Source organism: Hibiscus syriacus, unplaced genomic scaffold (genome assembly GCF_006381635.1).
Source record: "Hibiscus syriacus cultivar Baekdansim isolate YM2019G1 unplaced genomic scaffold, ASM638163v2 tig00112000_pilon, whole genome shotgun sequence".
Classification (NCBI taxonomy): domain Eukaryota; kingdom Viridiplantae; phylum Streptophyta; class Magnoliopsida; order Malvales; family Malvaceae; genus Hibiscus; species Hibiscus syriacus.
Genome location: NW_024063235.1, coordinates 2,890,064 through 2,914,217, shown reverse-complemented (window position 1 = coordinate 2,914,217; position 24,154 = coordinate 2,890,064). Strand labels below are relative to the sequence as shown.

Here is a 24,154-nt window from a genome sequence, read left to right as displayed (position 1 = left end):
GAAATCGCTTAAAATAATTTTTAGAAATTTTTCCGGAATTTTTAGACCCCCGGAGATGGCCTCATGCGCCGCACGCGCCGCCGCAGGGAGAGTGGAGGGCTGGAAACCGGTTTGACTGGTTTTCAACCGGTTTGACCGGTTCGAACCGTTTGATCGGTTTGACCCGACCCGACCCGACTTACCCGACCCGACCCGACCGTTGACCGTTGACTGTGACCGTTGACTTCCTTTGACCAAAACTTAAAATGGCTTTGACCGACCCTTAAACGACCGTAAATCTTTTCCGAGTATACCTATTCTGATAGTTTTCAACGTCCCGAATCCGTTTCCGAAGTCTGTTTTGTCAAATTCGAACCCGAAGGCCTCCAAATTGACGGTCAAAGTAGTTGACTTTGACTTTGACCAAGAATCTGAATTTTTGAAAATTCATACTTTATGTTTTTCGACATGCTGATTCCGATTCCGCAATCCGTTTGGCCAAATTCAGACTCGAAATACCCCAAAATGATAGTCAAACCCAAAAAATACTTATATACTTAAGAATTTTAGCTTTGAACAATTAAGTAAGATTTGGGGTTGATTAATTATTATTGTTTGAAGGTACAAGAGACTCTCCGGATCGTTCGACAGCTCGACCCAGCTCTTCTAGATCAGTTAAACCACGTATACCAGTATTCACCCGTTCGAAAACTGTAACAGAGCGTGGTGAAACCAGCAATCAGTAGATCTACTATCTGAACCCATTATCGAGGTGTGTTCCTGTTTACTACATAATGGTTTTATATGTTTTGAAATATGGTACATTGAAATCTATGAATTATTATTGTTGGTACACCGATTTATTATTGATGATTTATGGACTTTGATGACTGGTATATGGATATTGATTTTGGGATTGATTGAACTACAATTGTATAGCTCTGATCAAGCTAATAAACGGGCCTAATGTGACTCTTGAGGGCCCCAAGATGTTTCATTAGGTCGGCTTTCCTTTGCTGTGTGCTTAGGGTAAGCTATATGGACTTATTGACTTAGGCTTAAGGATACAAGCTTCATAGCCTATCCTTAAGTCGGCTTTCTTTTTGCTATGTGCATAAAGTAAGCTATATGGAAAAAAAATTTGGGAACTACTGATGGTGTACCATAAAAGGGTTTAAACTATGATTTTCAAAAGTTAAACTCTTTTACGAATTTGTGAGATTTACTGGACTATGATTTGTTTAATGTACCTATGTGATTTTATGGTAATGTTGGGACACACTGAGCCTAGCTCACCTTTCGAAAATGTTTTTCCCCTTTCAGATACTGTTGGTTAGATACTTCGGTTCGAGCACTTGGAGGATCAACATATCTCTTGAAGTTTATCTGACTGTAATATTTTAAACTTGCAAGTTGACTTTATTCTGGTGACATGGACTTATTTTAAAGTATTGGATTTTATAATGATGATACTTTTGCTATTACTATTCAGTTTATCGTGGTTTTGATTTTTAAGATATGTTTTAAATTAATTTATTACTGATTGGTTTTATATTTAAGAGTTGAGTTTTAAATAGTATAATTTATTATAATTTCATGTCATGAATAATGTGGTTTTACATTGATTGGATAACGGTTTTGGAAAATGTCTTTGTGATCCACTAGACTTAGTCGAAACGCATAGGCAGGGTCTAGGGGGGTTACATCTCTGCCAGCACACAATCTTCACTCCAGCTCCACGCAAGGGCAGTAGAGACAATAAACAACACAACAAAAATACACTGTAATGAGGACTTTTTTCATTTGAAAAATCAATAAAAAGCAGAAAAAAATAGTTTAAAGGTTTTTTTATTGCTAGTATTTTTTATTTTTTATTAGCTTTCGAAAATACAAAAAAGGGAAATGAGAGTACCTTACGTGTTGTCGGATCCTCGTTGGCGTTTGAAGGGTCGGTTCGCAAATCCAAATGGTGAGGAATGCGCCTTGAGGTAGGGGAGCAACATATTTCGATTTGGACTCGATCCAACGACGGGCAGTGAATATCCGAGCGGTGGAAGCCGGGGGTTCTCGGCTCGTTTTGTAGCGTTGGGGATCGGTTTTCACAAAACCGAACCCGGATCTGAGACTACCGCGTCGAGATGAGTCTCCCAGTAAATTTTGGGGCCAACGACCACCAAGCCGGTGGAGGCACGACAACCAGCAAGGGACAGACTACCGGCGGTGACCGAAATTATAGAGAGAGGGGAAAGCCTCTCTCTTTACTTTTTTTTAAAAAAAAGGAAAAAAATGAAAATTATAAAAAAAGTTGTTATTTATAAAAAAATTTCGGGGTTAATCACATTTTAAATCCCCCAAACTTTTTCATGTTTTTATAAAATGATCAATGCAAGATCATTTTTATAATTTTCCCATTTACATGTATGCTTTGTATTTTTTTAGGTAAAATCTCATTCCATATCCCTAAACTTTGTCATGTCTTTGCAAAATAGTCATTGTCAGAGACTGTTTTCATAATTTTCCCATTTATATATATGTTCTGTATTTTTGGTAAAATCTCATTCCAGGTCCCCCTATGTTTGTTGTGTTTTGCATTTTGGTCACTGGACCTTTCGTTTCTAATCTATTGTTATTTTATCATTTTGTTTTGTTTTATTTTAATTTAATCACGGTTAATTTCTAATTTAGCTACTATTATTTTAATTTTTGCATTTTGGTCACTATTTATTTCTTATTTAAATACTAATTTTTATTTTCTTACATTTTAGTCATAGTTATTTTATTTTATGCAATTAGGGGTTTGTACTTATGTTTATTTTATTTTTATTCTATGTTTTTACTTTTTTTTATTTTTTTATTTGTTATTTTTTTATTAGGTTTATTAAATGTCTCGATATTTCATAGTTTAAATTCTTAGATTTAGTTTTAAACTAGATTAACCTTCAAATCGAATTTAGAAATTAGGATGACACTCTAGTTTAATTAGGGAGCAATTCGAGTCGAGTTTTCGCATAAGATGTTCGATTACTCAAATCTATTGCTCGACTTTTAAAATTTATTAACAATTAATATTTTCTAAAAAAACTTTAGGTTTAATAATTTAGATTATAATTAGGTTTTTAATTATCCCTCAACTTTAGAAATTATCGATTTAGGTCCTTAAACTTTTAAGTCTTTTAGAACTTGATATTTTAGATCTTGACCTTTTAGTCCCCGAACTTCGATTAATGTTTTAATTTTGACATAACTAAATAGGTTAAATAGAGCCTACATTTTAGAGTAGATTTCAAACTAGTCTTTTAATTTAAGACATAATTCGAGTCGGCCCTCGCGTAAATATTCGAGGGACCATCTCGATTATTCGATTCAATAATTGGTTTAAAATCGAATAAGGTTAATATTAGAACCTACACTTCTAGGTTTGTGCCTTTAGGTCATTTAATTTTCATAATTTGACACCTTAAGCTAGAAAAAAACCTTTAATTTACCTTAGCTTAATTAAGATTAAATAAAAATTTATTTGATTGCATTGTTTTTTTAAACCTAAGGCAATGTTCACTTATTATGGAATTAATGGTATATCTCCCGTAAGTTTGCTCAGAAGTTAACAACTGGTAATTCCGAAATAGGTCGACATCCTTTTCAAAGACCGCATCATGATTTTCTAAAAACAAGACAATATTTGGTTATTAGGCACAATAGTTGATCTCCCGCATTTACGCTTGGGAGCGAGTGCTATCGGTCTCAATAAACGAATATATTTTTCAACTTTGCATCCGTAATGATTTTCAAATTAAATAAAGATCGAACTCAAAATTTCCGATTTTAAATATAGGGTAATCAACTAGGTACCAATTTTTGAGTGCTTGTGGGGGTGCTAATCCTTCCTCACACGTAACTGACTTCCGAACCTGATTTTTGGATTTTCGCAGACCTTAAAACTCAGTATTTTGATAAAAATAAAACGTTTTATTAAAATCACCCGGTTTTTATGGTGTCCCAATCGCACCTTAAATGATTGGTGGTGACTCCTCACATTTCGAAGAATCTTTTCAAAAGAGAAAAACCTCGAGTCGGTATCGGTCTTTCCCCGCCCAGGCGAAAAACGGTGTCGACACATCTGATGAATATTCTAACGCCTTCTCCTACTCTAGGATCGGATAGCTGTTTCTAGAACGGTGATTCTAAGCATGAATTTACTGTTAAAAACGCTTATCATTACCTCTCTCAACCATATTAGAGTGAGGAGAACCTACGATGGAAGAAGATTTGAAAACTTGAAGAGTTTGAATGAATTCGTTGATTTCTTTGGCTTGCGCAAAGAGACAAAATTCTCTCGAATCAAAATCAGTGCCTTCATGGCTTGAGTCAAGACCCATCCTGTCATACTTGTGGAAGCTTAGAAGAATCGATGCTTCATATTCTACGTGATTGCAACTCTGCACACTGCTTATGGGATTCAGTTCTTCAAAGATGACCACAGCACTTTTTACAATCTAACGCATGTGGATTGGTTTCTTGAAAAATTATATTCTGGCCACTTATGTCTGAGCTTAGGGTTCCATGTAGGGTTTTGTTTTCTTCTATTGTGTGGCAAGTCTGGAAGAATATGAATCTTTCAATATTTCAATCCTATACAATTTACAAGACTGCTTATTACGGACGAGCATCTCTTGGGAAAAAATTTCTGTACTCCTCGAACAAATAAGGATACCTCTATGTCCGCTCACAATGAATTTATTCAATGAGAACATCTTCTCTTGGATGGATATGTCTAAACAGTGATGGGGCTGTTTCTCGTGTATCAAATGTTGGGGCTACTGGTGGAGTATTACGAGATCATACATGTGATTTTATCATGGCTTTTAACAAGCATATTAGTATATCTACAATTATCCATGTTGAACTTTGGGGCAACTACGAAGGACTAAAACTTTCCTGGTCAAACGATTCTGAGCAGACTGTGGTACAAACTGATTGTATGGATGTTCACGAGCTTCTTTCTCGGCCTTCGTCATAGAGCCCCTTTTCTCTGGTAAGATCTATCACCTCCCTTTGCAATAAAGCTTTGTTAGTGGATTTCAATCTAATACGTTGGGAGTGTTGAAAGTCAAGAAAGACAGTCAATTTCGGTGCATTAATGCACCGAATTGCTGCAGAGTAATTTTTCAAAAATTACTGTAGCTTTGGTTGAAAAATGGGTAAGGAAAAATTATCCAATTAGTCCCTAAAGTTAAAGTTATTTACAAGAATAATCTTTAAGCTTCAACTATCAATAGCCTAATCATTTTCGCTTCAATATCATCCTAAATCATTCCAACTTTCCTCCAATACTAGAGAAATTAGAGAGTTTTTTTAAGAGTTGTTTTCCCCTTTTTATAAGAGAGAATTGTCATTATTTTCTCTTTATTAGATCGAGAGAAATTGTAATTTCTATTTTCTCATAATAAAATTCTTCTACCTTTATAAGTGACTTTTATCCTATATTATATATTGGTTTTTCATGTAAAATTTGTGTCTTTTTTATCTTTATTATTATTTTCTCAAATTATCAGTTATAATTTTATTCTATCCGATGGTCGTATTATGCGACCGGAGACCAATGCGGCTGCTCATGATAAAATTGACCGATTCTAATGAGGTCTTTCTCTCAACTTTTGGTCCGCCGCCTCCTGGTTTGCTAAAAGTTTAACCAGAGATGTTTCCGGCCCCTTATAGATGCATAAAAAAAACCTGATGTATCGGCTCTTGCCGACTTTACCATTCAAAAAATAAATAAAAATAAAAATAAAAAATTGATGACAATGGGAAGAAATCATTTCCTTACCACTACCCCTTCAAGCCTTTGTGGTTACACCATAAATTACTAAATACAATTAATTGTTTCCTTATTATCTTGTAGAAGTAAAAATAAATTTAGATGTCTTTGTAGTTTGTACACAGTATAATTACTTTTCCGTAAAGAAGGTATAATTAAAGGCAGATTATATAAAGAAAGATCAAAGTATACTTCGTTAAAAACTTCTCTAATTTTAAATGAAGAAAAAAAAAGTACACACCTAATCCCTTATTAAAAAACGTAAAAACAAAAGCCTTAGCCACTACAATGAAAACAAAGAAACCAACAAACAAATCAACCTGTATCGATCATCCTCTCAATAAGTCCACAACTTTCACCAGGCAATCAGCTACTTGATTGACATGCCGAGAAATATCACCGACCACCTTCGCGTTAGAAGCTCATGAAAGTGTTGCACCATGGGTAATAAACTACGAGCAGTTTCCCGCTTTTTAACCAATTGAATGGCTTGCAAACAATCCCATTCGACTACCACCATTCTAAAGCCCCGATCCCAAGCACATGAAAGCCCCATAATTCCGCTTCAACGACCGAGCAAACTCCAATAAATTTCTGGAATCCAAGTAGCCAACGGCCATCACAATCCCAAAAAACTCCCCCACATGCTGGGTTTGCTCCATGTCTTCAACGCCTTTTGAGCCAGAGTTGCAGCACGATTCAACCTCAATTTGGCGGCTATGACTTCTTGCCGAGCGGAGCAACACAAGGATTGTAATCGGCGGCTCCGATCAATTATGGTACCAATGTCATCCGTTAAGCTTTGGATACCCAAGCATTTCGATCAAGCCAGATCTGCCACAGCAAAGTCCAGAATAAAATATCTCAATCCTCTTCCTGAATATTGAAACTAGAAGCGTCGGTCAGGTTCAAAAGAATCCAATTTGGAAAATCCATGGCCAAGAATTCGGTAATATTATCGGCACGAACAAAGACAGCCTATCACGCCTTCACCTTCAAGCAGCCTCAAAAAACATGGTGCACATCCTCTACCCCCATACCGAGGACCGGGCATTGCTCATTATCCGAAAAGTGACGAATTACTCGCCGTTGGTTTGTCATGATCTTGTTTGAGCAAATCAGCCATAGAAAAATCTTAATTTTCTGGAGACCCCTAAATTTTTTAATCGTGTTCCATAGCTTTCCATTTTTTTGTCTATTAAAATTGCCATTTATTAATCTGTAATAATTATTTTTTAAATTTTTAATATAATTATTTTAAATAATTAATTTTATAAAATGTATATTTAATAATTATTTAATTGAAGGTTTTTGAATTATATTTTGTTACACTTTTATTAATAATAAATTTAAATAATAATAAGTCAAAATTAAAAAAAAATATCTTAAAATAGTCAATAAAAACATTTTTTTGGTTGCTTTCCCGATTCCAAAGCTTCGGCCTAACTAATCCAAAACGACACGCCTCGCATATCTGATTTTGGTGGGTGAATCTCTCAATGGAGGTTTTTTTGTATACACAAAGATTCAAACCCGAGACCTTACTTAAGCGATATCTGCTTACCACTTAAACTAACCCCATTGGTCAATAAAAACAATTTTAATGGGATACAATTATTATTTTTTATATCATGCCTAAATTATTCAATCTACCATTAACTCGTTAATCAAAGGATGTTAGGTGTTTAAACATACTCAATATTATTATCTGAAAATACAAGCAACTTGTCAAAATATATACACAATCTAATTTAGGTGAAAAACGAAATTACACACATTGCTGTTATTTTTTTTACACATTGTTGAACTAATAAGATTTCACTCTACTTTAACATAAACATTCACAGTATTACTATCTAAAAATACAACCAACTTATCAAAAAATATGTATACTGTATACACAACCAGTTTAGATGAAAAGAAAAATGACCAGAATTAATCCAATAAATTTCATGAACTTGGGTAGTAAAAGTTGCACTGAATATCTGTAATGCATGAGCTTGGAAAGATGCAAGGGTATTTAACAATGTGCACATAAAGTAGGCCTAAAAGTTCCATCCGAAATCATCCATGGAGCTCAAATCACGATACATTGCTGCCGACACGAGTGTGGACTCAAGAAGGCCAAGGTCTAAGCTATCACTCACCAATGAAGCATCCATCTCGTTTTCTATCTCGCAAATCTTCTCCTTCTCTTGCTGCTGTTGTTGTGGTGCTTGTAGGCCTTCAACTCTTGGTTCTTCAAATGTTTCAACGATGGCGTTAGCATCCCAAACGAAAGGATTTTCATACAACATGTTACCAAGAGCAGGTAACTGATGAATTGACGAAGGACGTGAAGGAGAAACAAATGTAGAGTCCAATGATGAACCATAAGGGTACATGGCGGACTCATTAAGATTCTGAGCGTAAGAAGAGTTAGGGTTTTGGGGTTCAGAGCTCGGGATCTGCATTGCCATGGTTTGATTATTAGAAAACGTAGGAACGGGTATGTTCATCATCACCGTGTTGTTGGTATCTCTAGCCTGCGAATTGACGTTGAAAACAGTGAAGGGACTCTGTTGTGATTGGGACGATGATGATGGATGTTTGGATGCAACTTTGTTAGAGGCTCTTTGACGTAAAGAGAGAAGATTGTGTGTTTTGGGGTCCAAGCCTTGGGAGACGAGTTTTTTCTTAATGCAAGAGTTCCAGAAGTTCTTCACTTCATTGTCTGTTCTTCCAGGAAGATGTTTGGCTATCTGAGCCCATCTGTTCACACAACATTCAATGAAATGTCAAAATGTTTTTTAGAATGGTCAAAATTTGACGTATTCAAAGGCATAAAGGAATCCGTGGGTACCTGTTGCCTAAAATTCTATGAACATCAATGATTATCTGCTCCTCATCAGCAGTGAAGGAGCCCCTCTTCAAGTCTGGTCGCAAGTAGTTAATCCATCTCAATCTGCAGCTCTTCCCGCACCTGCGCAAGCCTGCAAAATAACAACACCTGGTGTTTAAAGGAAGTGTTGAGATTTCTAGTTCAAGCAGGTACGTCTGCAAGGTTTATGTATTATTGATGGCTAAAAAGGATTATAAATAGATACTAACTCGTAATCATACCATACTATTAAGAAGAACACCTAAAGTTGCATGAATTGACAACCATTTTCACATGTTAAAATTTGAATGATTCCTTGGGAAGAATATATACCAGCAAGTTTAGGCACAGAGCTCCAACTTCCATAGCCATGTTGAGTGATGTGTTTGACGAGCTTGTCGTCTTCTTCAGGAGACCATAAACCTCTTTTAACCTTGAGTTTGGTGCAGCAGCGATGGCCCATAACCTTTGCCTGAAAACTCAGCTCATCAGCCTTTGACCCCAATGAAGAGGGTTCAGGTTGCTATTTAAAGTGACCTTGAGAGAGAGAGAGAAAGAGAGAGATTCATAATGTGGAAAGGTCCTCTAAGTATGGAAAGGTCTATGGAATTGGTCTCTTTTGTTGAAGATGATTAACATCATGACATGATTAGGGTCTCATACGGTCCCATGTCGTTGATATATTAAACCCGAAACAATGTTTGGAGTACAAAACTGGGTCACTTATATCTCACCCTTTTTTCTTTTGGCGATATTGACACTCCTTACTTCACTTGTTCCTCACTCTTTATTTGTTCTTAAAACATAATCATCTCAATCGTTAAGTTTTTTTTTTACTGTTAAGGGGAGGAGAATAATTCACAGTAAATATTCACCGATTATTCTAGATCATATATAAAAAATTATTATAGAATAATTTTTATATCCAAATTATTTCATTCATTATTTTAATATTCAAACATAAATCAACTAATTTAACTTTGCATTCTGGGATAATTTTTTTTATTAATTTTAATCAACAATACTTTTAAAAGAAAATAAAAATAGTTCGTATGAGTTTTTATCCATACATTCCACAACCTGAGGAGTTGTCACTATAATATTATTATTTTATATCTTAGTCCCAAAAAATAAAAAAATCTCAAATGAAACCTCTCCTCTCACTTAGATTGTAAATTAATACTTATTAGGATCAAAATTCTTCTTTCTTCCTCTTCTAAATAGAAATAGTTAAAAACAAACTTTTACTAGAAAATTGATATGAAATTTAAAAAAAAAAAAACTGTTTATATTCAAAATTTATGATTATCTATTTCAGTGATATTATCTATAGATTTGAATATAAAACTAATTAAATAATTATCTCAAAATTATCCTCTTATATTTTAAATAATAAAGAAATTTTAAGTTTTGATTTTCGAGTTTTTTTTTAATTCCAAATCTACAAGAGATGTTTGTATGTTAGCTGAAGCTCGATTCTATTTTTTTTAGGTTGGGTGGGTAACTAGTATACGACGCTAGTTATTTTTATTTAGACATAACATTGACGATATGAATTCATTAAGTGGTCTCAATGGTAAAAAAATTATTTTCTATAAAGGCTTTGAGTTCTAGAATTTATGTCTGCAAAGTATATGTATGTTGTCAATTGACTAAAAAATCTGAACGAATATTATCTTCAAATCATCTCGGACTATTAAAATAATATCGTTAACGATAAAAAGATTACAAATAATATAAGAAGGAAGACTATAATTGAACAAGTATATAATACTTGATACAACCGAAAAACCTTCCCCCAATCGACAAATAGAAAAAAAAAAAGTAAGAAATGTGCTGGAATTTTAACTTAAGGTTCACTCACCTAAATAATTATTAACGGGGCAAGTAATTAGTCATACACACCACAGACTAATAATTACATATGGTCTAAAAGTTAACAAATTTGGCCAAAAATGTAAAACATAATTATTTTTTTACAAGAAAAATATAATAGTTTTTTATTGAGTGATATTTATTGCAACATGAATCATAATTAGAGAAGAGCTTAAAAGTGATTTTATTCTGATAGTTAATTTTTCCGTATTTAATTTTCATGTACAGATAAAATCATAAAATTATGGTGGAGTTTTTTTTTAAGTAACATGATGAAAGAATTCAGTTCTGTATTTGAGGCTTATCTCTGTTTCCTTATTTAAATTATGCTTAAGATCAAAGGGTGAAGTTGGACCTGGTCATACTCGACTGATCTATGAAGTGCTCTATCTTAGATTTATAAATTTGTTAGGTCTGGTTGATTTCAAATGGGAATTAATTTGTACCGAGTCAATTTGTTAATTTTATGTTATTTTAGTTTGGGTTAACTTTTTATTTTGATTATTTCAATTTACTCTTAATTTTAAGATCATCTTAAATTTGAATAGCTTGAGTTTGAGATTACAATCTTTTAAGTTGAGTTGTTTTGGGTTCTAATTAATTTAGGTTAAGTTTATTTTGAGGCAGTTATTCAAGTCATTCGAACTTGAATCATTGTCTTTGGGTTACTTTGATTCAGGTAATTTCATGACCGGCTTGTTTCAAATTCAATTCAATTTTGGATGAGTCGATTCATTTTACGATCAAATCGAGTGAAGTTGGATGTAGAGTTAGATTGGGCAAATCGAATTTTCAAATTCAAGTTAGACTTGATACCCCATACACAAAATGAACTCAACATACAAATTAGTTCCCATTATTTTGAAGGGTTAAATGTTTGTTAACTAACGATTTTCATCTACAAAAAAAATCTTTTGTCCTAAAATGAAACGACGTAGGCCAAAATGCTCCCAAAAAATAAGGGTCAAAACAATCATTTTGGTAAATATTGAGGGCTAATTTTAATATTATGCCTAAATTTTATCCCTTTAAACTTTCGAGGACTAATAAACATAAGTTATACATTTTATTATTACAAAATGAAAGGGGGGGAAAAAGACTAAATTGAAGTCCATCAAATAAAAACAAGTAACATTCACACTTGATTTCAGGATAAGTACGAGGAGAGTACAGAAGAAGACGAAGAAAATTAGAGAAGTGCAAGGGATGTTTGTGGCAATTGATAAGGGTAAGTGATGGGGTGGGGCAATTTCTTATGCTCAGTATTTCTTTGAGTTTGGATAACTTATTGACAATTAGTTAAGATGATAGTCATAAGAAAGACACTAATAGCATTAACAAAATCCACATTACTTGTTTGATCAATTCCTTTCTGTACTTTAACCCACTAATCACTTATCTTTTCCCCTTTTTTTTTACATAAATCTGGAGCGAGTATATGATAATATATGTTTAAAGATTTAATCATTTGATTAAAAAAACGTTCACACCTCTTACATTCACGATGTTTGATCTCAGAACCTCAAGGGGTAATAACAAGTCTCTTAGCCACTAAGGTCGTTGGGTTCGTGCTCGCCTTTATGTATGTTTAATACCAATGAATTGACCAATCTTACCCATGCTTACTTGTTTTATTTCTTCCATTTTAGTTTATTGATAATTTTGATCCTCTAAATTTGAATATCGTTCAAATTAAATCCTATAATGAGACCTAAATTTGAGTCTTCAAAAATGATAAAGGTTTTTTTTACTACTAAAAGAAAGCTCCATTACGGTAACATTGTTGTTGCCAAATAATCTATACGTATGACTAAACTTAAATAACTAGAGCAAATAATAATGGTTGTCCCTTATTGCTACTATGTAATTATTTATTAGATAATACTGGCCAGTGAACATAAATCAATTTATCATTAATAGTAGTTGGCAACATCAATGACAGACAAAATATAGTTGTCATTAGCATTGATCAATGTTCACAAAAAATAATGACATTGTTTAGTTATACTAACAACCCGTATAGCATTTTCAATAATAAAATACATTAACATTTCATCACCTAAATGGTTTATCATACTCGACTTAATATTAGCCCTACGCGTAATAATAGATATTTTTAATTTTTTATTATTTAATATTTAAGATAAATAATGATTTTATTAAGTACATTTAAATCATTACATCACTATATTGAAAATTAATGTTTTAATTAATACTTTTATGGGTAAAGTACATAGGTTTCCCGACTATAGGTGTTGCATTATTGAGTCCTCTTATTATTAAAAGTTATAAAATGATCATTCGACTATAGGGAATTACTTTGTTGAGTCCCCCAACTATTAAAAGTTACAAAATGGTCACCCAATTATTCATATGTTCCAAATTCATCATTTTCTGTTAAAAATTAGTGGTCGTCTAAGTTGGACGTCAACTTGTTGCGTATGATATGATAAAATCTGATCCCATAATTGTTTAAGTTGTATATTGTGGATCCAATATCCATTTACATTATGTCGTTGAGCTAGTGCTCGAAAGCAGCGGCCATGCCAATAGATATCATTAAGATACGATTTTCTCATATCTCAATTATCAGGTTAACGCCCAGCTTAGACGATCATCGATTTTTTAGTGGAAAGTGACGAGTTTGGAACATATGAATAGTTAATGGATCATTTTATAACTTTTAATGTTGGAAGACTCAACAAAAACAACGCCCTATAATCGATGGATCATTTTATTACTTTTAATAGTTGAGAGGATCAACAGAGAACACCTTATAATAAGGTACTATTTGTATATATACTTATTTTATTTAAAAAAAACAATTCAGCTCTTCTGATAACATATATAAGATCCTATTTCACTTCAGCTAAGATATATTGTACCTTCTTCAAATGAATTTAATTAATTAATAATTAAACGTAAATTAAAAATATAAATATATACATTTTATATATTGATGCAAAACATTGAAGAAAAACATAGGATATAATATTTTAAATAATATAAACTGCCCACCATTTTTAATTTTTTTAAATGAGGTTGATTGAATCTATTATAATTGATATCGATAATTAGTAGTGTAGTATTCAAGATGATGTAAGATAAATGTTTAATATTTTTAAATTCAATAGTGAGATGAAATTAAAATAATCTTAACATGATATATAAAAAAACTTTATAAAATGTGTGACTAATTGATATTAACTTACATAAACAAGTAATTTTACTTAAACCAAATGGAAAACCATACTTCTAGTAACTCATCATATAATATATAATATTGTATTTTGCTTATAATAATTAATTAACAAATCCGGGACTTTACTTCCTCAAATAATCTACCTATGTTCCAAGAAAACTTCAAAACGAGAGCATGAATAGTATTAAGTGGAAGTATTTTATTCCCTATTGTTACGAATTTTAAAGTTTATAAATTAAAATAAATTAAGTTTAGAGCAAGACCAATAACAGATTTTCAACTGCGGTGAAAGAAAAACAACACGTAATCAAAGTATGCACTTCAACCATTTTTACAAGGCTGACCTGATTGCTTCCTAACACAACATGAATCCCATCTCTATCTCTCCCCTCCCTCCCTCCCCCTCCCCCCTCTCCTCTCTCTCTCTACTTAAATATACAAAAGGTGCCCAACGTCTGTTTTTTGTTCCAGTTTAGTGACTAACGTTTATTTCGTTCTAGTTTGGTGTCTAACGTTTCATTCCGTAACTCAAATTGGGTTAGGCCGTGATAAACCGTTAAGTTTAGCCGTTAAGTGACACGTGTCACAACTTGATAATTTTTTAAAAAAATATTTAAAATTAAAAAATTAAAATTATATATATTTTTAAAAAGAAAACACAAATTTTGAAATAAACCCAAAAATTTGAAAACCTTCATTTCAACTCCTAAACCTACACCGGCCGCCGCCTTTTGCCATTGATGAAGCTCCACCCGACCTCCCCTCCCCTCGACGACCAAAACCCCTATGAAATCGTGACCGATGACAGTCGATCAGCCATCGAAATTACGTGGGATCGTGATTTTCATCTTAGGGTTCACGGGGGTATAAAAATGTTGATTCGTCATTGATTGACCTTCTATCGATCACGATTTCATGGAGGTTTTGGTCTCCGAGGGGAGGGGAGGTCGGGTGGAGTTTCGTCGACGGCAAAAGTTAGTGGCCGACATGGTTTTTAGGGGTTGAAATGAAGGTTTCCAGGTTGTGACACGTCACTTAACGACCAAGCTTAACAGTCCGTCACGGCCTGACCCAATTTGAGTTACCGAATGAAACATTAGGCATTAAACTAAAACAAAATAAACATTAGACACTAAGCTAAAACCAAAGGCATACGATGAGCACTTTTTTTTTGTATATTTAATCCCTTTTTTACATTATATAACATAAAAATAGAAAATTGAGGTTTTATGAATTTAATTTTCTATAATAACATATATATCTTTTTGAAATTCTTTAATATTGTATAATTGTCGCGGTTATTTTTTGTCGTCGTTATAATATTTTAGGTCTATATTAAGGTGATTTTAGAAAAATAGTTTTATGCACGAACCAACTTACCTCAATAGTTAAAGTAATCGTTGTTAATTTCTAAAGGTCATGGGTTTGAGCACCAAGGACTGCAGCAGAGTGATTGAGCGTTCATTGACAAATGATTGAGAGTATTTAGAACAAATATTAGTATGTAATTACCTTAGCTTAATAAAAAAATAGTTTATAATTGGATTTTGGTATAATTACGTGTAATATATAAATATTACATGTTTGATTATTTAATATAATTTATAGATTTTACTGGATTGATTTTTACATTTGACAATATTTTCCTCGATTCAATTCTTCTTTCATTTTAAGTCTATTTTTTTTATTATGTTTAAAGCATGAGCTCCTATACTAATGTAAAATAGTTATTTAACTTTAATTCCTCTTTATGATAGTAATTTAATCTCAACTTTTCATTATATTCATTTTTGTCCTCTATTGCAATTCTTTATAATTTTTTTCTTCTCATTAATTAAGACTCATTATATACTCTACTTCTACCAATACGTTTTTGAGTTAACTACATGATTGATCATTTTCGTTTATTTTTTGTCCACTTTTCTCACTGATTTAAAAAAAACATAATATATGGTCACTTTCGTTTTTATTTAGTTAAGATGTAGTCATTGAGAGTTAACAGCAGTTAGATTTTTAACGGATTGTTGATGTAGCATGGTAAATATATAAAATTTTAAAAGATAAATTACACAAATGATCGCTAATATTTGAATAAATATTTATTTTTCTACTAAAGTTTTTAAAATAATAAATTGATCGATACTATTTTACGTCCCCTACCTATTTCTTCATCCCTTACTCCACACCGTCCATTAAAACTTCATTCTTCATTTTTCCTACGCCAAGTCACTCTAAACACATGCAAGAAAAAAAGTGGGAATCGCATTGTTGAGTTCATTAAATCATTGTGCCTTTCCAATATAAATTATGTGCCTCTTAAAACCTCCCTAAACTTAAATGGAGGAAAAGAGTAAACATAGCAAGGTAAGGAGGATACAAAACAAAAAAAACACAGCAAAATCGAACTACAAAACACACAAATCCGAACTCATGAAACAGGCCTACCACAGATCTGCCAAAACCAACAGAACATTCATCTTTGCAACACATCTGCCCGAAACAAGAAGGATCATATTGTTGAAGTGATCAATCTGCTCAACAATGAAACAAAGCATCTTACTCACCATAACTCCAAACGCATGAGCAGCGCTCCAATCAACATTAAAACAACTACAAAACACTCTACAACAGCAGCAAAAGAGCTACCCTAGAACACACTGAAGCAACTCTAGAAAAATTAAACTACAGAAAGTCAACACCTTTTTCTCTGCACGACTTCACATTAAGCATCAATTCCTTTAAGACCAAAACAGGATTGACAAACGTCGTTTTACTCGTCAAATAAAATGCCTTTTCTAAAATAATTAATGATTGAAATAAGAATAGTCTAGGGAAGAAAAGGGTTGACCCGCAGGGAGTTAGAAATTCTTGACATAGAGTTGCTTCGATTTTTAACTAGGCAGCTGCAATAAAAAGTAAATAAAAGGGGTTTGATAAGTAATAGTTGGAAGCAATAAAATAAATAGAAGCAAATATATAAAAATTTGAAATAATGATGAGAAAATAGCTTCGAGCTAGCTTTGCTTCAATTCCATATGATCATCGAAAAGGATTTTACTCTGGGATTTATGTCGGTTACAATCTACAAGGCTCAACCCTTATAACTTGATTTTCTCATTGGTAACCGGTCTTCCCAAGTCACTCTTCGAAATTCAGTACTTGAATGGACTAACCACAACTATTGTCGTTAGAACAAATCAGATTAAGTATTGGAAAAGCCCGACTCAGATTATGTTGTCTCTTTGAGAATCGAATCCGATCCAAGTTTCCCTTAGCAGACCTCCGCTAAGTGTGTTCCCAGGAAGTCGAACTGACTACCATTAGATTCTTCCTCTCAACTTTAAATCAGAACAACATCCAGATCAACGTCGACTTTTTGATTTGAAAGCATTTTGATTTTGGAAAGTAAGGCCCGATTGCCAAACTAATTTTCCAGAAAACTGAGAATGTAACCCGAAGGGTGTTAAGTGCTATATCAATTCTCACGTTTGGAATTGAATCATCACTAGCTCTTGGGTAAATAAGAAAATTAGCTAAACATGGTAGAAACCATACTTAGCATATTTTATGAAAACTATAAAAAGCGTAAAGTAAAGAAAACGAAAATGAAAGGAAAAAAAAAAAACTTTGATTAAAATGAAAACAAAATAACCAAGTGAAAACTCAAAATGAAGATATGGTCTAAGCCTTACCCCAAGGAGGGTATTTATAGGCTTCTAAATCCCTAAGATACATGGAAATTAAAACAAATTAAAATATAATTCCATAAGTGTAAAATTAAAATCCAAATTTTCTAAAAAGTCTCTTCAATCATGCTAACTGAGTTGTCTCCAAAATGTTCATCGCATTGACTGGACCTTCTAGAAACTGTCACGTCAGACCACATCGTGCTCATGTCCTGATCCGCGATCAGATAATAAAAAATACGAATAACACCCTTTTTTGTTGATTCCAGAAAGCAGTCATCTACACAAAAATAATCAAAACAAGACTCAAACCAGCAGTAGTAAACTCATAAAATGAGGAAATTAATAAGTAAAAAGTGACAACTTAGAACGCTAATCAAATTCCTCCTCACTTATCTCATGCTTGCCCTCAACATGCATCAATCGAACAAGTTAAAACTCCAATATATCTTCCTTCGCATCGTCTCATATCAAAGAAAATCATACAAGTCAATTTCGTAACAATCATCCAAGTCAAAACATCAATCAATTGGAAAGCATAAGTTGGATCAAGTTAAGCAAATTCACAACATTCAATCATTCATTAATCTCCATTCAACCTAACTCAACACCTCACAAAGATTCAATCAATTCACTCGAGGTAGGCATTTTGGGAAAAAGGTGGGTGAATCCTAGGTGCCCAAATCATTTCAAACCATGCCCAAACACTAAAGTCACAGAAAGCGTGTTTTTTTGTGAAAAAAATTATTTTCGTCACTTTTAAAATGAGTAATTGTGATTTATTTTTATTTTGTCATCTTAAGATAATAATTGTGACATCACAAGTAATTCTTCACTAATAGTGTTTTATTGTGACCAAAGTAAGTTGTCATTATCAATTGGTCACTAATAGAATGGTCGAATTGGCGTCAACTTATTTTACGCGGGAAAATTATAATAGTGACAATATACTATGTAGTCACTATTATTATTCATAATTGTGATGAAAACATTTTGTCACTAGTCTTGGCGATTTGCGATAAATTGTTTTTGTCACTAGTCTTAGTTGATGATTTGTAACGATAATTGTTTCTATCACTAGTCTTAGTTGATGATTTGTGACGCAAATAATTTTTATCACTATTGAAGTGAATAGTTGTGTTATACTTATATTTGGTCACTAATTAAATGCTTGAATTGACATCACTTTTTTTAAACAAGAAACGATGTAATAGTTATAACATATTAAGTGGTCACTATTATTTTTTTATATTTATCTCCACGAACGTATTTAATATGAGAAATCATAGAAAATTTATTTAAAGTCATATAATAATAATAATAATAATTCATATTATATATATTAAAATAAATAAAATTAATTCTGATAATAGTTTAACATAACTATTTTTTTTTCAACAACATATATTTCTTTCCCAATACAATGGCTAGGCCTTGCACTCTTTCCTTGACTGTCCCAGGTTCGATTGTCTTAAAAGCCATTTATTGTATTAATTTATTAAAAAATATAACATGTCAAACAAATAACCAGATGGTCTAGCGAGATGAGACACTAGGCCCCTTATGCAAATTTTGGAGATATTTTATCTTCTATCATTAACAAAAAATAACTAACTGATGACAATGATTGCAATGCAAGTTCCTAAAGAAGACGGATACAATTAAAAATATAATATCTACTATAATTGATTTCATAATAAATATTTTAATTAATTTAGTTATGTAGTTGTGATAAAATATTTTTCAATAATAAGTATGATGTTACTGTCTAAATTTTTGTCACTGTTATTAATATTTTTGTGTCAAAAAACATAGTCACAAAAATACAAGTAATTGTGGCAATTCATTAAAGTTGTCACTAATATAATAGTGACAGAGTTATTGCTAATAGTGTCGAACATTTAGTCACTAAAAACACTTAGTGTGACAACATTGGTGGTCACAAAATATACTTTCAATGTTAAATAAATTTATCACAATTTCTATTGATAATAGTATCAGACATTTGGTCACTAAAAAATACTTAGTGTGACAATATTGATGGTCACAAAATATATTTTTAGTGTCAAAAAATTCATCGCAATTTATATTGATAATTGTGTCAAATAGATTGTCTCAAAAAATCAATTTTGACAATGTTTAGAATAATTGTCACTAATATAATAGTGACGGGGTTATTAGAGGCGACTTGAAAATTTTGTTACTATGCATTTTAGTGTCTAAATTTAATACTTCTAGTGACCATTTGCATTGTCACTAAAGGTGCATTTTCTTGTAGTGACTATATCTTAACTAAATAAAAACAAAAGTGATCATATATTGTGTTTTTTAAAATAATGATGTAGTTAACCCTACTTTATTTTCTCAAAATATCTTCTACAAAAATAATATTATAAATATATTATATAATTTTGGATGATATTTAGTTTGTTAAATAATATTAAAAAAACTTGAACAAATATGTTTCATTCAACTCGAATAATTTTTTTTAAAAATAATCTTTAAATGATAATATGATACTCATAAACTCAACTAACTCCATTTTTAATTAGTCAACTTGACTGAATACTCACCCCTAATATTATATACAAATAAATTAATATATATTAAAATCTTATGTCCTTAAAATGTCTATTTTTACATAGAATAACAGTTTTGAGGCCGCCATACTTATTTGCAAAATAAAATTGTAATTTAAAAATTAAGGAGAGTCATCACCAATTTTTTATTTAGGTTTGATTGGATCGTCTAGAAGATATGTTGTTTTAATAAAATATTTTAAAGATTTTACTAAAATGATAAATTTAATTTGTAAAATCAAAAGCTATTAACATATCACTTATTTAAGAAATGAACATACATGTTTGCAAGAACAATAATCATGACACACAAACCAACTTGCCTCAGTGGTTTAAGGAATCGTTGTTGCTCATAGAGGTCACGAGTTCAAGCACCTGTGATTGCAGCAAGGTGATTGAGCGTTCATTTTCAAATGATTGAGAATAATTAGCATATATATTACTTTATAATCACCTTAACTAAATAAAAAAAAGAACAATAATCATGGCGATAGTCTGTGATATAAGGTACTCCTACATTTTTAATTGATTGTGGATATAGAAAGGAAGCAAAACAACCTGCATAAGTGAATAGCTCAAATAGATGGTTTGATGGTAGATGTAAAGGTGAAATGGTAGGCTATTTATGTTATGAGAAATGAAAGCGGAAGTAGGTTGATATGATTATGGTATGGGTGACGAAACAAAGGATGGTTGGTGAGGATAGTATCTTAGAATGACCAAGGAAGAACCAGTTCTATAAAGAGTAAAGACCCAGCCTTACAATCTTTCTAAGGGGTGGTAATAAGGACTTGGACCCACTATCTATATGGAGATAGGAACCACAAGTATCAAGGGAAAGGGATTTACGCCACAAGTAATTAAATTACTTGATAAGTCGATAAAAATCACAAGGACTTAAGAAAACAAAATAATCTCACTTTAAATTATAAGAAAGTTGTGTTTACAAATAAATAGGACTAGCCTATTTATAGTTTTTGAAGGGACTTGGCCGAATGGGTACATGGAGGTTCGGCCAGCCCTTGTGTCCCTCTAAAATGACATAATTAATTAATAAAAATCATGAAAACATAGGTGTTGGTTCGATTGGCATGGGGAGTGTTAATCGTTGGCCGAATAGTGCTTGAATCCCTTTAAGTTGGCGCCAATTTGGAGGAGAAATGATGCTTGGCCAAATGGTTATGTGGCCATTCATCTTGGCACCTAAATGAGGTTACACGCATAACACATGGCTTGGCTGGTCAGAAGGCTTGCACATAGTTCTCTAGGAGGATTATGGTGTAGCCTAATGCATGGGATGAAGATCAAGCATGTGAAGCAACCATGGGCATGAGTTGAGCTCTTTTCAAGCTTGCATGTGCCTTGTTAGCTAGCAATGTAAGGGCTGGTGGTGAATTATCTCCTTAGACGTGACCTCCCAAGCTTCATAGTAGCACATTCAGCTATGTTCATCTACAATGGATGTCACTTTAAGCAAATTGTCTTCAAATAGTCCAACTAGCTGAGATTAGCTAGCCTTGAGCTCCTCTAGCTGAGTTGAGCTTCCCATTGTGCTCCATGAGCTGCCATGATGTTTGTGATCTGATTGCGAGCTGCATATGGCTCCCAAATACTCCACTAAGCTACCCCAATGTGTTTCATGCTTTAATGTACCTACATGTTCAAAGAAAACAAGGTAAGTCAAAGGCATTGAGCTTGTATGATCTAATTACCTTGCTTTCGTGCATGATTATGACTTTGTGAGCTATTAATGATTGATATGAGCTAAGTATATCATTATATAACATGTGTAAACTAATGTATAAGGTCTAAGAGCCAAAATGAATGCACATGAGCTAATAATTGAATGAATAAGATTGCTGCCATTTCATTAATATAATGAATCATGGTTAAATGAATGCAAGACTATTCTAACATGCTTAACAAACTTAAAATATCAATGTGCATCAATTATAAAGATGTGTGTATGCTAAGTTATCCTTGAGCTACATAACTAGTAACCTTAACATGATATGTATTATTATAGCATATATGATCAAACTAATATAAAGTAAATATAATATAGAAATATTCAAGAATACTCCCTTTGCATGTGAAAACGTGCTTGCATCATCCCCCTTTCTTTAGGAGGATTTGTCCTCAAATAAAATCCTTTGAAGTGTTTATCATTCTATTCTTGCATAGCTTTATGTCATTTTGATAAAAGAAAACATCATTTGAACGAATGTGTTCTTCCAATAGATACCCTTTCATAAGATCTCCTTTTAGGTCTTTCTTTGGAATATAAATTACCAACAGGTACCTTTTTGGAATGATTTTCTTCTAAGGATATCTTTTTGGAAGTGACTTTTCATTTGGCTTGTCCTAAAAAGTGAAGAGATATGAGGTTTCAAACGAAGGAGTACTTACCTTTTAAAAATATGAATCAAAATCCTTGGTGAAAAGTTGTGACTTTGAATCCCAACCATCACCATTATTCGTAGGAGTCCCTCCATTTTCCAGCAATGAACCATCATGTTTCTTCATGAAGAAGTTTGGTTTCATGTTTCGTCCGTCTTCATTCTTCATTAGTAATTTGTCTTTTCGTAAGGCTTGGATACTTTTTCGCATTTTCATTTGATCTTGTTGAACTTCTTTAGGCGTCAAAGGCACCAAAATTACCTTGCGTCCTTCATGCTTAAAAGAATATTGGTTGTGATAACAATCGTGAATGGCCCTTTTGTCATACTGCAATGGCCTCCCAAGTATAATGTGGCTAGCATGCATAGGGACAATGTCACAGAGTACCTTATCCTTGTACCAACCAACTGAAAAAGGAATTAGAACATGTTTAGTAACGTTTAACTCACCTCCTTCATTGAGCCATTGGAGTTTATATGGAGTGTGATGCTTTGATGTTGTCAAACCGATTTTTTCAACCATAATAGTGTTGGCTACGTTTGTGCAACTCCCTCCATCAATAATCATTGTGCAAACTTTGTCCTTGACATGAAACCTTGTATGAAAAATGTTATTTCTTTGTAGATCCTCTTTAGTTCATTGTGCAAACCGATTTCTCCATGATCTGCATTCTCTTTTGGTTCTTCTTATGGATTGCTTCAGGTTCCTCATCATAGATAGGTTCTTCGAAATCTGAGACAACATCTCCATTATCGAGTACTATCATAGTATTTCGGTTAGGACATTGGCTGGAAACATGTCCTTTTCTAAAACACTTAAAACACTTGATATCTCTGGACCTCTCAAAAGTGTTTGTTTGTCTTTCTTTACCCTTGTTGGATTCACCCACTTGTATAGTTTTGGTTACCACAACATGATCCTTCATTTGGATTGGAGTTGGTTTCCGGAAAGTATTAGGCTCTTGTTTCCATTTGGTGGCCGAATTTGGGCTACTCCGGTTAAATACCTTCCTTTTAATTTATCGTTCAATTTTATGGCCATATATACCATCTCCTCAGTCTCTACATAATGTTTTAGTTCAACAAGGTTAGCAATTTCATTATTTAAGCCAGATAAAAACCTTGCCATGGTTGCTTCCATATCTTCATCAACATTGGCTCGAATCGTGGCTATCTCCATTTCTTTGAAATAATCTTCAACGCTCTTGTTTCCTTGTTTAAGATTTTGAAGCTTATGATAAAGATCTCGATGATAGTGAGTAGGCACGAACCTTTTCCTCATAATGGCCTTCATTTCTTCCCAAGTATTGATTGGGTATTCACCATTTCTTCTTCTTGAACTTACTAATTGATCCCACCAAACTAGGACATAGTCCACAAATTCCATAGCAACAAGCCTTACTTTCTTTTTCTCCGTATAGTTTTGGCATTAAAAAATGCTCAATTTTGATTACCCAGTCAAGATAGGCTTCAGGATCAGTTCATCCTTGAAATGGAGGAATAGTTACCTTGATGTTGCTGAAGTTATCATTTTGATTTCTATGGACATCTCTTCTCGCTCCGGGGTTGTTTGCTCTACTTTAGTCTCCTCCTCAAATTCTTCTTCCATTCTAGGGTAAATTATCATTCGATTGCCCAAAGATGCTTCAAATTGATCCATTCGATCATGTAAAGGCACATACTATAATTTCAAAAAATCTTGTCATCTCTTGCATAATTGCTTGAGTTTGTAAGTTAGGGGCTTCTCTTTCAGGGGTTC

At 32.8% G+C, this 24,154-nt stretch overlaps 1 protein-coding gene across 1 annotated transcript; it reads right to left on the bottom strand.

The window, feature by feature from the left end:
* Positions 1–7,677: 7,677 nt before the first annotated feature.
* On the bottom strand, positions 7,678–9,207 carry LOC120174099 (transcription factor MYB86-like). Its single transcript, XM_039181071.1, has 3 exons — positions 8,988–9,207; positions 8,637–8,766; positions 7,678–8,545 (listed from the first exon to the last, which is right to left on the bottom strand). Exons 1-3 carry the CDS (start codon positions 9,115–9,117, stop codon positions 7,840–7,842), a joined length of 966 nt encoding a protein of 321 aa, XP_039037002.1. The 5' UTR covers positions 9,118–9,207; the 3' UTR covers positions 7,678–7,839.
* Between the last annotated feature and the right edge of the window lie 14,947 nt (positions 9,208–24,154).

Coding starts and splice junctions, on each gene's coding strand:
- LOC120174099 (XM_039181071.1), bottom strand. CDS start 9,117: ATGGGCCATCGCTGCTGCACCAAACTCAAGGTTAAAAGAGGTTTATGG. Junction 8,767..8,987: donor CTCTGTGCCTAAACTTGCTG/GTATATATTCTT, acceptor GTTATTTTGCAG/GCTTGCGCAGGTGCGGGAAG. Junction 8,546..8,636: donor CATAGAATTTTAGGCAACAG/GTACCCACGGAT, acceptor TTGTGTGAACAG/ATGGGCTCAGATAGCCAAAC.